General features: G+C 31.1%; 2 protein-coding genes across 3 annotated transcripts; one reads left to right on the plus strand and one right to left on the minus strand.

Moving 5' to 3' along the window:
• Positions 1–1371: 1371 nt before the first annotated feature.
• On the minus strand, positions 1372–4247 carry LOC130669459 (odorant receptor 46a-like). Its single transcript, XM_057472384.1, has 5 exons — positions 3756–4247; positions 3276–3674; positions 3008–3212; positions 1773–1928; positions 1372–1690 (listed from the first exon to the last, which is right to left on the minus strand). The coding sequence occupies exons 1-5, from the start codon at positions 4112–4114 to the stop codon at positions 1643–1645; spliced, it is 1167 nt and encodes a 388-aa protein (XP_057328367.1). The 5' UTR covers positions 4115–4247; the 3' UTR covers positions 1372–1642.
• A 5255-nt stretch (positions 4248–9502) lies between these two features.
• Positions 9503–12560, plus strand: LOC130667492 (uncharacterized). 2 transcript variants are annotated; one of them, XM_057469111.1, is made up of 3 exons: positions 9503–9746; positions 9824–10322; positions 10403–12560. In XM_057469111.1, the coding sequence occupies exons 1-3, from the start codon at positions 9633–9635 to the stop codon at positions 11755–11757; spliced, it is 1968 nt and encodes a 655-aa protein (XP_057325094.1). In that variant the 5' UTR covers positions 9503–9632; the 3' UTR covers positions 11758–12560. The 2 variants fall into 2 exon arrangements, with proteins under 2 accessions (XP_057325094.1, XP_057325104.1); XM_057469121.1 differs by having other exon boundaries at positions 9626–9746; positions 10104–10322.
• Positions 12561–13456: the final 896 nt, after the last annotated feature.

Genomic DNA, 13456 nt, shown 5'->3' on the forward strand with positions numbered 1-13456 from the left:
CAGTATAGCAGAAAGATCGATGCGTGGTATAGATGATACTTATTATAATGATAGCTTCCGACATTTGACATATCCAGTTTTTGTCTCCGACGCACGACAATATTTAACTCTATCATTTCATTGACTTTCATTTCCAGAATTTGACTTTAAGGGTTTGTATTTATTTTGTTACCGTGGAGACAAAGTTAAATTTATATTATACATGTATGACACTCATCCATATATTCAGGGTAAGCTCTGATATATTGGCTGAAATGTATAATAAGTTTCGCAGAGTTTATTCCTATCGAATGTCTTTTTGTGTTCTATTGTATCGTTATCCACATTTAGTGTATAAAATTTAGCATTAAAAGGTAACTAAGTGTTCCAACATCGATAAGTGTCACAAAGATCAACAGTTAATTAAATGCGTTCATCAGAAAATTAGCGGTTTTATTTCCTTTCAGTCTTGTGAAACTCGAATTTTCATTAATTGTCAACGTACAGCCGAAGTTTATTTAAGCAGTCGTTAGAGACTGTAGGGGAAATACAAGATTTAGGCTCCCCCATCTAAGTTCTTCGCTCGCTTCTGATCTGTGTCAACTACTTATGTGAATCGTGACATTAGCTAGTTTTTCCTCATTAATCTATAAATTGTAGTATTGAGAAGGTTCGCGTGTTTAAATTTCCACTATATTTAAAAATTGGTCTATAACTTATTGAGCCACACCGTCTATTGTACGGTAATCCACCAATTTTATATAGTGGAAGTCTAAACATGCAAACCTTCTCAATAAGACAATTTATAGATAAATTGAGAAAAATATAGATAGCCCGAACTGGGAATCGAACCCAGACCAATTCGGTATCGCGCCGAATGCTCTACCAGTTGAGCTATCCGGCACTGTACTTATATTCCGTTCAATTTGATCTATAACTTATTGAGTCACACCGTCCATCGTACTGTAATATACCAATTTTATATCGTGGAACCTAAACACGCGAACCTTCTCAATAAGACAATTTATAGATTAATTGAGAAAAATATAGATAGCCCGGACTGGGCTAGTTATTCATAGTTTTCCAAATGAATTTTCTATACAGGAATCCAGATTTCCATACTTTTTTCTATGGATGACTATATAAATACATACTTTTCAATGTTGATTCCCATGGATTCTTGTGTAAATCCATACTTCCCTGTACTCTTTCTCTTCATGATCGCTCTGGATCTGCATGTAATGTGCTGCAATTCGTTCTTTAGTTTAAATAATATTATCAACAAAAAATTTAAGAAACACCTTCTTTAACTTTCTTTTCAGATATTTTGTATTAACGCTCTGATATGAGTCAGAACTCATTTAAATCTTAATTTTGATCACTTACATTAATTTTTGTCTGAAAACACTGACTTTATTCATAATAATAATAATAATAATTTTTCCGAGCTCTTTGAGCTTAAAAACAGCAGGAAGTTCTGGGGCTAGCCCGCAGGGCCAACCCATTTCCAGATCTCTTTTCGCGATTCCATTATTTTAGAGTTAGACGTAATTGTATTTTAATTAAAACAATTTAATATTAATCTTTTCATCTCTTCAATTTTGTGCGCAGTGTACAAACTACTAAATACTAACTTAAAATTTATAATTTACTGGAATTTAAACTATTTTTGATGAAGAAGATTGTACGCCGAGTAAGAAAATTTAATGAGCTAGAGGGCACAAAAGATGAAATAATAAATTGTATTGTTAAGAGAAATGATTTAATTATCAAAACAAATAAATTACACAAACTTTAGTGAATGAATCTAATGAAAGTTCTATCAAATGACCACTGGTATATTTAATTGATAAAATAGCCCGGGTTTTTATTATCAACAAATCTTTTTGACTTCTAGTTGTCAAAACTTGCCAATTCATATTGTAAATTGCAAAATGTATTCCTGAACTCTGAAAATAATTGTCTTAGTTAAGAATAAAATAATTATATTTCATATTTTGGAACACACGAAATGAACTTAAACAAAATTGGTTGCTTTCTAAACACTAGCGAATTTACAAACCCGGAATAGCTATTTAATTTTTATAATAAAAAAAATAAATGAATTTTTCATGATACCAGCATCGAAACTCGAAGTTTCAGTGTCTCTACAGCCTGTCGAAACAAGCTAATTTCAACCCGATGCTGCAAAGAACTGCTAGCGAATTCGTAATTCGAAAATACCTTCATACAGCGGGCAGAAACATGCGTGTTTCTTTCCTTGGGAAGAAACAATTGTTTCTGCCCGGTGTCAGTTATATTTAATGTTCATTTGCAGCCTTATTACAATCATTTGTTTACTTGTCAATTCAGTTTACTCATTTCATTTTTTAAGTGACAGTTTTAATTAACCAAATAAAATTACTAAAAAATGAGTGAAAATAATATTTTTGTCTTATTTACTATTTAATAAGTGACTGTAAATCACATATTTCTTATTCTCTAACAGTTCTCCACATCATTGGCTTGAAATTAACTTCACGGAGAGAAATGTCAAGTAAATATGCCTACGGAAGCATAGTAATTATTACATTACTCTATAGTTTGTACAAGCAGTCACATAAGAGCGACGTGACACAAACTATAGAGTAATGTAATTATTACTATGCTGCATAGGCATATTTACTTGACATTTCTCTCCGTGTTGTTTCTTACTGGCTGCTGACACTGGAACTTGAAGTTCCGATGCAGGTAATCATGAAAAAATATAGTGTGTGACTCAGGATAAAACACGATTTCAGACTGCAGTTGATGTCAGCCCTCGCCTGTGGCTCGGGGAGCCAACCGCACCCTAGTCTGAAATCGTCTTGTTTTATCCCTTGTCACACAATATACTATTTGTAGCACTCTTGATTTCAAAGTTAACATTTATTTTAATTTAGAAATTTTGACTTTCCCATAAACCGTCGAAATGAATTCCCGAAATATATAATGGAGGATTTTCATTAAAATTAAATTTCGTGATAAGTAAAAATATAGAATTGTATACCTCTAGCGCTACTTCATTGCCATACCAACAAAATAAAAATATTTGCGATAACATACATCCAAGGTATATGACCATAAATATAAACTCAGGACTCATAAAAACAAGCTTCGTTGATGATTGAACGCTTAGACAAAGTATCAGAGAACTCAAAAAATATTGCATAAATATCATCGGAGCAAATAAATCATTAGATCGTTGAGAAAATCTGTTTAAAAAAACACAAAGTTCATGAGGAAATTCTAAGTAATATTATTAAAATATACTCAACTGTAAAATAATCCAGTGATGATGAATGCATTGCTTAATAAGATGACGTTCACTCTCTCTTATTGTGCAAACCGATCCATTAGTTTTGTTATTCAATTTTTCTTCATTAATTATTTCAACAAAATTCTCTAGGCGATTTTTTAAAATTTGTAATTGACTGCAATTTTGTAACAAAACACCATAAACAACAGTGTCAAACGAAAATCCAATCATTGCCACATAAAAATGTGCGATACTTTGATGACAATATGCGACCCAAAATCCGGTGCTGTCGTTATGTCGATAAGGGAACCAGCCATTGAAAGGAAGCGTTTTAGCGGAAGTATTGTCTAATACTGAAGCACAGGTTATTGCAACAACTGCACCTGACACCAAACCTCCATACTTTTTGACGAGACTTCTATACTAAAACAAAGTCACCTTTAACAGAGATAGATTATGAAAAGCAATTCTTTAGGTGAATTTAAAAAATAATACAAACTCCACTTTTTTATCAAATTTCAATTGTATGTTAGCTTCATTAGCGCATCTGGCTTTACATATATTGAGGTCCAATAACTTAATGACGTTTTTTAATTCATTATATCTCCACTTGAGAAAAACCAATTTGAAAAAGTTAACTATGAAAGTAAATGACACTGCCATATCATGAACAATATCTTCAAAATTTGTTGTGTAAAATAAATCTAACATACAAGATATACTGAAAGTGCCCATTGTTAAGGCGACCATTAGTGTATACATATCATATAACTTTCCTTTTATGCTTCTGTTCCACTCGAGTGGTTTCCACCCGCCGAAGAACTCGAGTACAATGAAACTGTAGGACAGAGTTTTCATGTTGACTCGACGAAAATTTATTTAACAGTGAGGGGTAGTGTTACTGGGGGTTCATAACTTACAGAAATAGATAATACAATATCAAGAGATAGACAAAGTTACGGCTAAACGTTTATGAAAATTACTATCTAAAGAAAATGTCATATGTCTATGAATAAATAATGACTTTCTATGCGTAGTAGATACAACCGGTTTCCTATTCCTTCCAACCCTTTTTCTATTTCGACTTTTGTTCTTAGAATGAGAACCGAACATTGCTACCCCGTTATCATATATAGTGTAGTAGAGAGATCGATGCGTGGTATAGATGATACTTATTATAATGATAGCTTTCGACATTCGCCGAATTCAGTTTTTGTCTTCGACGTACGACAATATTTGACTCTATCATTTTATTGACTTTCATTTCCAGAATTTGACTTCCAAGGGTTTGTATTTATTCTGTTACCGTGGAGACAAAGTTAAATTTATATTATCTATGCATGACACTCATGTATATATTCAGTGTAGGCTCGGATATATTGTATGAAATATACAATAAATTTCGCAGAGTTTATTCTTATCGAATGTCTTTATGTGTAATATTGTAGAACCACATCGAAAGGTAACCAAGTATTTAACCATCGATAAGTCTGATCAGTAGTAAATTACACTGTCCAATATAAGGTACTAACATCAAAGTTTGAGCTCTTAATAGTAATATTAACAACTACTTCATCGCAATTTTCAATTTTCCATTTAAATAACACGGGAAATATTTGTTTTGAAGTTTGGAATTTCATCACTCACCAGTGAATCAGTGTATCGGAAAATTTATAGTCTATTTTAGTATTACTTGGCTCATCTTAAAATGTTATCGGACCTTTTTTGTAGATCATTCATAACAGGGCTATGCTGCTACTCTGGTCGTCCACATTTAAGGGCGCCACTGGAAGTAATAACGGCCTCCCAGAGCCGGATCTTAGATCGTCAGGGTCGTTGTAAAATTGATTTGTAAGAGAAGGAAGAGGAAGGATAATTTATAATTAATTCATTTATTTCACTTTTAACAATTTTAACCTTTATTTATTTAACCTTGACAATATTTTATACCTTTATTTTATAAAGCTTATAAACCTTATTACCTTATGAACCTACTACCTAACGTCAACTACCTTTGACGAATATACACACTTAATATAAGCCAACTACAGTTGGCTATAACACACACACACTCACACTAAGTTCCCTGGACTTATAATACACACACACGCGCGACTTTTCATAATATTTTCCCGCGCGGTCTCCTGGACCCTCTACGCGACTTTTACAACAAATTCACGCGGTCACCTTCACCCTACGTGATAAAACCTTATTTACTTATCCATAAATTTCATAATTACACTATCTACACTCACACACTTTACAATATAAAATTTCATCACACCTATTTTCTGATTTAAATTAATTCCCATATAATTAATTACCACATTTAAAATCACTAATCAATTAACAACAACTACTTTCTTATAAACATTGACCTTCCTTCATCAACAATTTTGTTAAGCTGGTTTTAGGATTTATTTTACCGCTTAACATTTTATTCCATATATCCAATACTCAAACTCGAACACGTTTTACTTAACCACACATTCAACGTTTGTATTTTATTAATTGATTTTTATTTAAATTTATTTAACTTAATTATAATTAATTTATCCTATTATTAATGACTAGATAATTTTGACTAGATCGCAATTGCTTTTCCGGCGAATGCTTTACACAACCTGCCTGGTATTACGGCTTTCCCGTCTGGGTTATTTTACAGAATACTTTTTGTGATTTACGTTGAATTCTTTCCGTCGCTCATCCAGTAATAGTTGTCCTGGTCCGTGTAGTTGTCCTGGTTCGTGTATTGTCTCGTAGTTGCTTGGTCCTCCCAGCTCTATCTTCCCGGTTCTAACTTTGGGCGTCTGGATGTTTGCCTGATCCTACTGACTCTGTCCCTGGGAGCGCCTGGGTCGTTACCCAGTCTTGTCGACTCTGTCCCGTTTTCCTGCTGTCTTCTAGTTTTATTAATTCCGCTCGATTAATTTCGGCCATGATCGGAAAACTCCTCCCATAGTTGATTATGACTGGGCCTAGCGTGAGAGTATTTTCAATTAGCGCGCCCAGCGACAAATCGAAAAACTTAATTGAATGCTCATTTAGGGTAAGGTAGGTGATCATCAGTGACAAATCACGACTTTGGTCGATAAAGTAACCCAATTTACCCCGTTACACATTTCATTTTCTACAAGTTATCTCGTTTCAAATTTCCGAAATTTTTGTAATTTTACTAATGAGACTTATCGATAAATAAATAATACTTGGCTACCTTTTAATGTGGTGCTACAATATTACACAAAAAGACATTCGATGAGAGTGACCTCTGCAAAACTTATGATGTTTTTTCATCAAAATGTCATTGTTGGGTTATTGATATTTAATTGTTGTTCTTAGCATTTCATTGTTCATAGTTTTGATAGCTCAAATGAAAATCGTAAATTTTACAAACTGAAATTAATTGTGTTAAACTTAAAGTTATTATCTATACCTTCTAAAATCTGTAAAATAATTTTTTTCGAAGATGAGTTTTATTATTATACCAAAATATAAGAAACAAAGGTTAAATTAATTACATGTTGAACTTTAAACTCGAATAACTTTTAAAGGAGTAGACTTAGAGAAAAAACATAAGAGACAATTTATTAGAGCGTTCAATTTCCTTCAAAAATATGTATCTCTCACCCCGACATGTTAATTCCAAAATGAGTTGCAAAATTCCAAAGTTAAAAAATTTTTTTTTCCATGTTATTTAAACGTAAAATAGAAATTTGCGACACTGATAGAAGGACTTAGTTGCATTTAATAAGATTTGGTTGTATTTACTAAAAGATTTAGTAACGAACCTTGCAATACTAAATATTTGGTTACAGGTACCAAATTATTTTGTAAAGCTCATTTATTTCCACCAAATAAATATTTAGTAGTATTTAAGAAATGATTTATTGGTGCACAATAAATCATTTATTAGGATTGAAGAACTAATTCTTTTAACTTATTTTAGCGCATAATTTAATTGTTCCAATTAAAATAAATTAAAATGATAATAATGAATAATTTTAAGTGAAAATATACAGTATTATAAAGAAATTCACCTCATTTTATTATAATTTTTTATTTAAGAGAAATAACAAATTTTTAGTTTAATAAGTTTTAATTATACAAATAACACACATAATTTTAATATACATAAGTTAAAAATTTTAAATTAAACTTCGATGAGAAATGAAATATAAGCCATTTAGTAGTAAATGAGTTTGTAACGGTTTGATATATTTTTATTTTGTCTATGTATTAAAAATACTATATGTTAAAAATAAAGATTTTAAGAGCTCCTCCATAATTTGAAATAATTCACGTGAAATCAATTGAAAATTAATGTTTTTAAAATCACTAAATTGATTTGGAAATCACAACACTAACTCCGATTGAGACGAAACGTACTATACTGTGAAAGCGGTGATGTATTCACACATATACGCTACACTCATATTTCCCACAAATACATACGTAGTTTTCAATCCCAAATAAGCCATCTACCGACAAAACTTACCAAAAAAATATTTAGTACCGATTACCAAATATTTAGTTGGTGGAAACGAATATTTATTTTACCATAATAAGATTTAATTGAGACAAAAAAATGATTTATTAAATTATAATAAATTATATTCATGGGCATAAAATATTTTATTCTCCCAAATAAGTGATTAAAAATTTTGTTACTAAATCCATTTAGTACTCAGTATTAAATCCTTCTATCAGTGTAGTCATGATTTCACAAATATAAACTATTATTGCCACGAGAAAGAAAAAAATTTAGAAATAAAAATCCGAATTTCGATTATTTTTGATATTTTCAAAATTCGTGAGCGACCTCTTGAAAATTTTTTATGGAGCTGATTTTTGGAGAGGCTTCTCAAAACATCGTAAACCAACAAATTTTCATGGGAGATTGAAATAAAAAAATAGTCGGTTTTTTTGCACCACCCTAATATATAGCTATGAAAATTAAAGCTTATTTAAAGAGCTTTCAGATGCATTTTGAAAAAATTCGATAAGTTGTCACATTTAATAGTTATTGAAGAAAGAGTCAGTATAAATATGAATTTTTGACATTTTGAAAATTTTTAAATCCCATAACTTCTAAACTAATTGACCGATTTTGCTCATCTTCGAATTTGATCTCGGAAATCGTCTACAGAAAATGTGTGCTGAGTTTCATTGAGATCAGTTAAGAATTGTGGACGCAATCGTCGTGACACGCCTATCATATAAATATATAAATATAATATATATATAAACTTTTGAACCATATTTATTTCCTGACTCAGCTCGCTGAGCTGAGTCGAGAGGCAGCAAAATGTTTCGAAAATTCCGTCATGAAGACAAATTCAATAGTTAGATTTCTATGAAATCTACTAAAAAGCGGCAGAGGCAGCGATTCGCTTCGCGTGTGGCTCGGCAATCATCAAGTTAAGTAGCATCAAGCATATGTTTGCTACTTGGTTGGGTCATTGAGTGACCGCTTAGCCGCCCGTTGAGCTTGAGTCAAGGTTTCTGTGTGCTATGCGCGGGTTGAAGATCCAAGGATCAATAAAATTCATATTTACGTACTGGAATGGGTTTTCTCTGTGGTTTCCCTATACCGCAACACTCCCACCGCAAGGTGAGATGTAGAGTATCACGTAATGATGCAATACAGAAGCACAAATGGTCCACAGCCGCGCGGTAAAGGAAGAGAATAGAAGAAGACAGCAGTTGCGATAAAAGGCACAAGTATAAAAGGCCTATATAGAAGGCTGTACACTGCAGCAATTAATAATAATAATCTAAAGATATAAAAATTAAACAACTTAAATATTAGAAGGTTTTAAAACTGGAAACATGAAGGATCCATTATAATTATTTAAGATATCTAAGACTGAAGCTGAATAATTTCTAGTAAAATAATTGAAAAATATTTTTCATTAGAAAATTTAAGTATCATAATATGTCGGGCAGTATAAAAAATTTTTTAATTAAAATAAGTAGCAAATAATTATTTATTTATAATGTTTGCTTTGTATGGTTGCTCTGGTGATGACAACAAATGACCGTGGAATAGAAAGGGTTGCATATGATTAGAACACGTATATTGTGAATTTCCTGAAAATAAATTCCTAGCGAATGATATTCTAGAAAAATGATCACATGCAAGCTTCTCGATGTATATTGGATATTTACCAATATATGACGTGGCTTTTTTTTCACCAAGGTAGATACTTACGTGTGTAATGATCAGTTGCAATTGTCGCACCAAAGCATAAACACGCATTCGAAAGCTTTATTAGTTATATCGATTTAAATTTTATCGGCATAAACTGATATTTTATATTTATTTTTTGAATAAAATAAGAAATACGAAAACTCTATTTTTTACAATTTAACAATTATGTGGATTGCAAAAATTATTTTTTTATTATTTATTTTCAATACGTGTGGTGATAATCTGTTGTCGCAGAGCATATTCTCTCAACATCGAACTTCTGTCGTTCAGATTCAAGTGGTAACTACTTTTATTTTTTTACTTGGTTTAAAATTACATAAATAAAAAATTAAAGAAGTTAAATAACATTTCAACAGGTGGAACTGATGAAATTATGTTTTTCTGAGAAATTGAATCCAGTAATTGTAACTCAAAATTTGAATGATATAATTAATCAGAAATCATGGGATCCTTTGAGTTCAAACGCTATAATAATTAATGACGATTTTAATCCAAAAATAATTCAGGCATTTTATCCTGCTTACCCCACATACGTCTTATCAACTGAATCACCAGAAAAACTTCGGATAATTTTGAACAAATTGAAGGATTTACCTGTCTGGAATGTAATTTCTTCTTTTTTTATTATTGATCTAGATGCTGCAGAAAACAATTGCAAAGATTCATCTAAAATGCTCCAAGTACTTTGGGAAGATGATTTGATTAACTCATTCTATGTGTGCCAGAATAATAGTGAAGTATTTTTGTACACTTACAATCCTTACACCAACCGAGCACCTGAGCCCTGGAGAAGAGTCAGAAATGCCGATAATCCTGACAAATACTGGACACTGTTTAGACAGTCGCTATCTATTGGTAATTTAATAAACACAATCAATAATTATCTTTCTTATTCCATCGAAATTAATATCGGTGTTAACATATTTATTGTGCAGATGAAGGAATATGTAGCAGTCTTCAATTTGATAAGACGAAATCCCTCGATGGATATCCAGTCAAAGCAGTGGCCTATCCTATCCGCAACCCATCTATGAGCCAGCAGAAAAATAAGACACAACCATTGAAAAGCATAAAAGATAATGTATCAAATATAAGTTATTTATTTTTTGATAGTTTATTCGAAGCTATAAATGCCACACCGATAATCAATTTTGACGAGGCCGGTGATTTAGTTAATAATACAGCCGTAGGATGTTTGCAAGCATTGATTAACGGTACACACGATATCGCGTTAAATTTACGTCAAATAGATGAAGATTCTTACGAGAATATTGACACTATTAGATTATATTATCAACAAGGTTTTATATTATCTACGAAAAATTATCCAATGCGTTTAACTAAGGCTTCATTAGGTGATTTGATATACATAAGTAATGAAGTTATTGTTGCTTTAGTACTAGTACTCTCAGCTACATTTATCATTACGGTGTTTAGTATAGATAGTGTCGGTTATCGAAACTATGTACGAGGTTTTCTGGATATTTTAAGATTGATATTGGGTTTCGGAATTGAGGCACCATTAGAGAGGGCATCAGCGCGTATGATATTCGTCGTTGCCATTTTAGCAACGTATTCAATAATTCCAGAATTACAGAGCCAAATATCCGCTATTTTGTGTTATTCGGTCGGAAAGTCTTATATAGAAAATTTCAACGATACCCGTCAAATAAAAAATGCACTTAAAGTCATCTATTATCCTAACGTTTTATCAAAAGATATGGAAAATTATATATTATCGCTAAATAAAAGTAAAAAATACAATGAATTTTGGTTCCGTGAAATGAACGTCAGCAACAAATTTTGCGATTATTATCTTAATGCTAGTAGTATTAATGTTTGCGTTGATACTGTTGAGAATCAAGTGGAAGCTTTATATAGATATCAATATATGCGTGTTGTCCAAAAAACTGTTTATGATAAGTATTATTCGTACTGGACGCGACGGAATTGGGCGCTTAAAAATAGAATTGATGACGTCGCTCTAAGATTACGGGAATCTGGTATCATAAACTATTGGGATAAACGGGTATTGTATGACAAACTCAATAAACACAAAACAATCATAAAACCTTGGATACTAGAGTATAATCAATTGAATTCTAAATCCTTCTTTCTACTTTATTGGTTAGTTTATTACCTCTTGATGGCTTCTTTGATTGTTTTTATTCTGGAAATAATTGTTTATAAGTGTCAACACGAATATCGAAGAATGTTGAGACGGTGGGAAAGTACTCAACTCATTAGGAAGCCTCCTGAAGTCGATATAGAAATTCAAGAAATTGAATAATAATTTATTATTGTATCGTTATTATCAATTTCTTGCGTTTATTTCAAAAGTTACCAATCAAACAGATTAATCAAAATTTTCCAAATGGGACCGATGTTAAAAAATTTTAAATACCTATATTTTGACACTGTTCTTGCTATATCGTTAATTTAAAAAATAATAATAAGAAATGTTAGTAATTAGAATTGAATTCTCGTCATCGCATGAATAAATTAATTGCAACCTCCAATTATTTGATTCAACATTCAAAAAGTAAAATCACCGCAGATAACAGTTTTCCACCCGTACAGTTATGTAAAAGACCTAGTACTATTTGGAAAAATTTATTATACAGTTTAGAAAATTTTACTATAATAGAATTAAATTGATTGAAATTTAATTTATATTAGTCTTTTATCATTTTATTATTATTATTGTTATTATCTATGTTACCTATATTATGTTGCTGTCAATTTTATAATTTAAAAATCACTTGACTTAACCGAGATTTGAACCCTGACCTCCCGCGTACGAATTCTCCCCCCAGTCTGTCGCTCCGATGTCTTCTTTGAACGAAAGTCTTCGAACTTGTAATACATATTGGTATATCCTATCTCTACTAATGTTCAGTTTTATCGATCTGCTCTGGAAACATTACAAACCTAATACTATACTATTCTCCTGAACTTCAGAAATTACTGAACAGATTGTAATTTTTACATATTCTCTGTATTTAATGCATATTTTTAGTAAATTTTAATATTTTTACAGAATAAAAATCATTGAAGCCGCGTAAAAAAAATTATATATAATTATATGTGAAGAATGGCTCAATATAATTATATAGGGGAGGGTGGGGCAGAGCGGCCCCCCTAAGCCAATTATTATTTTTTGTGGCTTTCAACCATAAGATCACTTTGCTTTTGTCTTATTTCGAACAAATTTATAGATATTTTGCCAAAATTCTGAAAAAAAAAATTTTTTTTGTGAGGCAGAGCGGCCCCCCTCCAAAAAGTGATAAAAAAATTTTTTTTTTTCGTTTTTTTTTTTTTTTAAATTGTTTTCATCATTAAGAATGTATTTCTTTCTTTTGACAACTATTTTTGGTTTTATATTACTCGAAAAAAATTTTTTAAAGCGTAAAAAATCGTTCACTCTCGATTACCTTAATTACTAATTGTTATTTAATAAAAAAAAAATCAATTCTATAATTTTACTTTATTTCAAAAATTTATCTACTAAAAAAAAAAAATTTAATTTTTATAAATTTTTAGTGACCAAATTTGCCTCTTACATAAAGAAACGGCCGAAAAATATGAAAAAATAATTTTTTCGGAAGTTTCGGCTGGTCCATTTTGCCCCGAATGTCATGCGTAGGGGTAAAAATGTGCAAACATATCGGATTTATAGTAATTAGTCGAAAAAAAAAAATTTTTTTTTTTGATCAAAATTTCAGGGGGGGCCGCTCTGCCCCACCCTCCCCTATAATAACTTATGTGAACGTTTTGGACAGTTTTTAGGGATTGAAAAAAAATTAAAAGGACCCTTTTCCTTTTAGAATACATCTATTTTATAGCTTATTTCTATAAAATGGTATGATTATATACATAATTATATGTAGTTGTAGATACGTCATCAAAATAATTGTATTTAACCACATAAAGTAACATCCCTGATTAAACAAAACGATTTGTGACAATTAAAACTGTTCTAATCGTTT

The sequence above is a fragment of the Microplitis mediator genome, chromosome 1, assembly GCF_029852145.1.
Source record: "Microplitis mediator isolate UGA2020A chromosome 1, iyMicMedi2.1, whole genome shotgun sequence".
Taxonomy (NCBI): Eukaryota; Metazoa; Arthropoda; class Insecta; order Hymenoptera; family Braconidae; genus Microplitis; species Microplitis mediator.

What these genes read in the sequence shown, in the direction of transcription:
- LOC130669459 (XM_057472384.1), bottom strand. Translation starts at nt 4,114, where the DNA reads ATGAAAACTCTGTCCTACAGTTTCATTGTACTCGAGTTCTTCGGCGGG. An exon ending in CATCACTGGATTATTTTACA is followed by an intron (nt 3,213 to 3,275) that starts GTTGAGTATATT and finishes TTTTTTAAACAG; the next exon opens with ATTTTCTCAACGATCTAATG. An exon ending in CATTAGATTCATTCACTAAA is followed by an intron (nt 1,691 to 1,772) that starts GTTTGTGTAATT and finishes TGTGCCCTCTAG; the next exon opens with CTCATTAAATTTTCTTACTC.
- LOC130667492 (XM_057469111.1), top strand. Translation starts at nt 9,633, where the DNA reads ATGTGGATTGCAAAAATTATTTTTTTATTATTTATTTTCAATACGTGT. An exon ending in CTGTCGTTCAGATTCAAGTG is followed by an intron (nt 9,747 to 9,823) that starts GTAACTACTTTT and finishes ACATTTCAACAG; the next exon opens with GTGGAACTGATGAAATTATG. An exon ending in TAGACAGTCGCTATCTATTG is followed by an intron (nt 10,323 to 10,402) that starts GTAATTTAATAA and finishes TTTATTGTGCAG; the next exon opens with ATGAAGGAATATGTAGCAGT.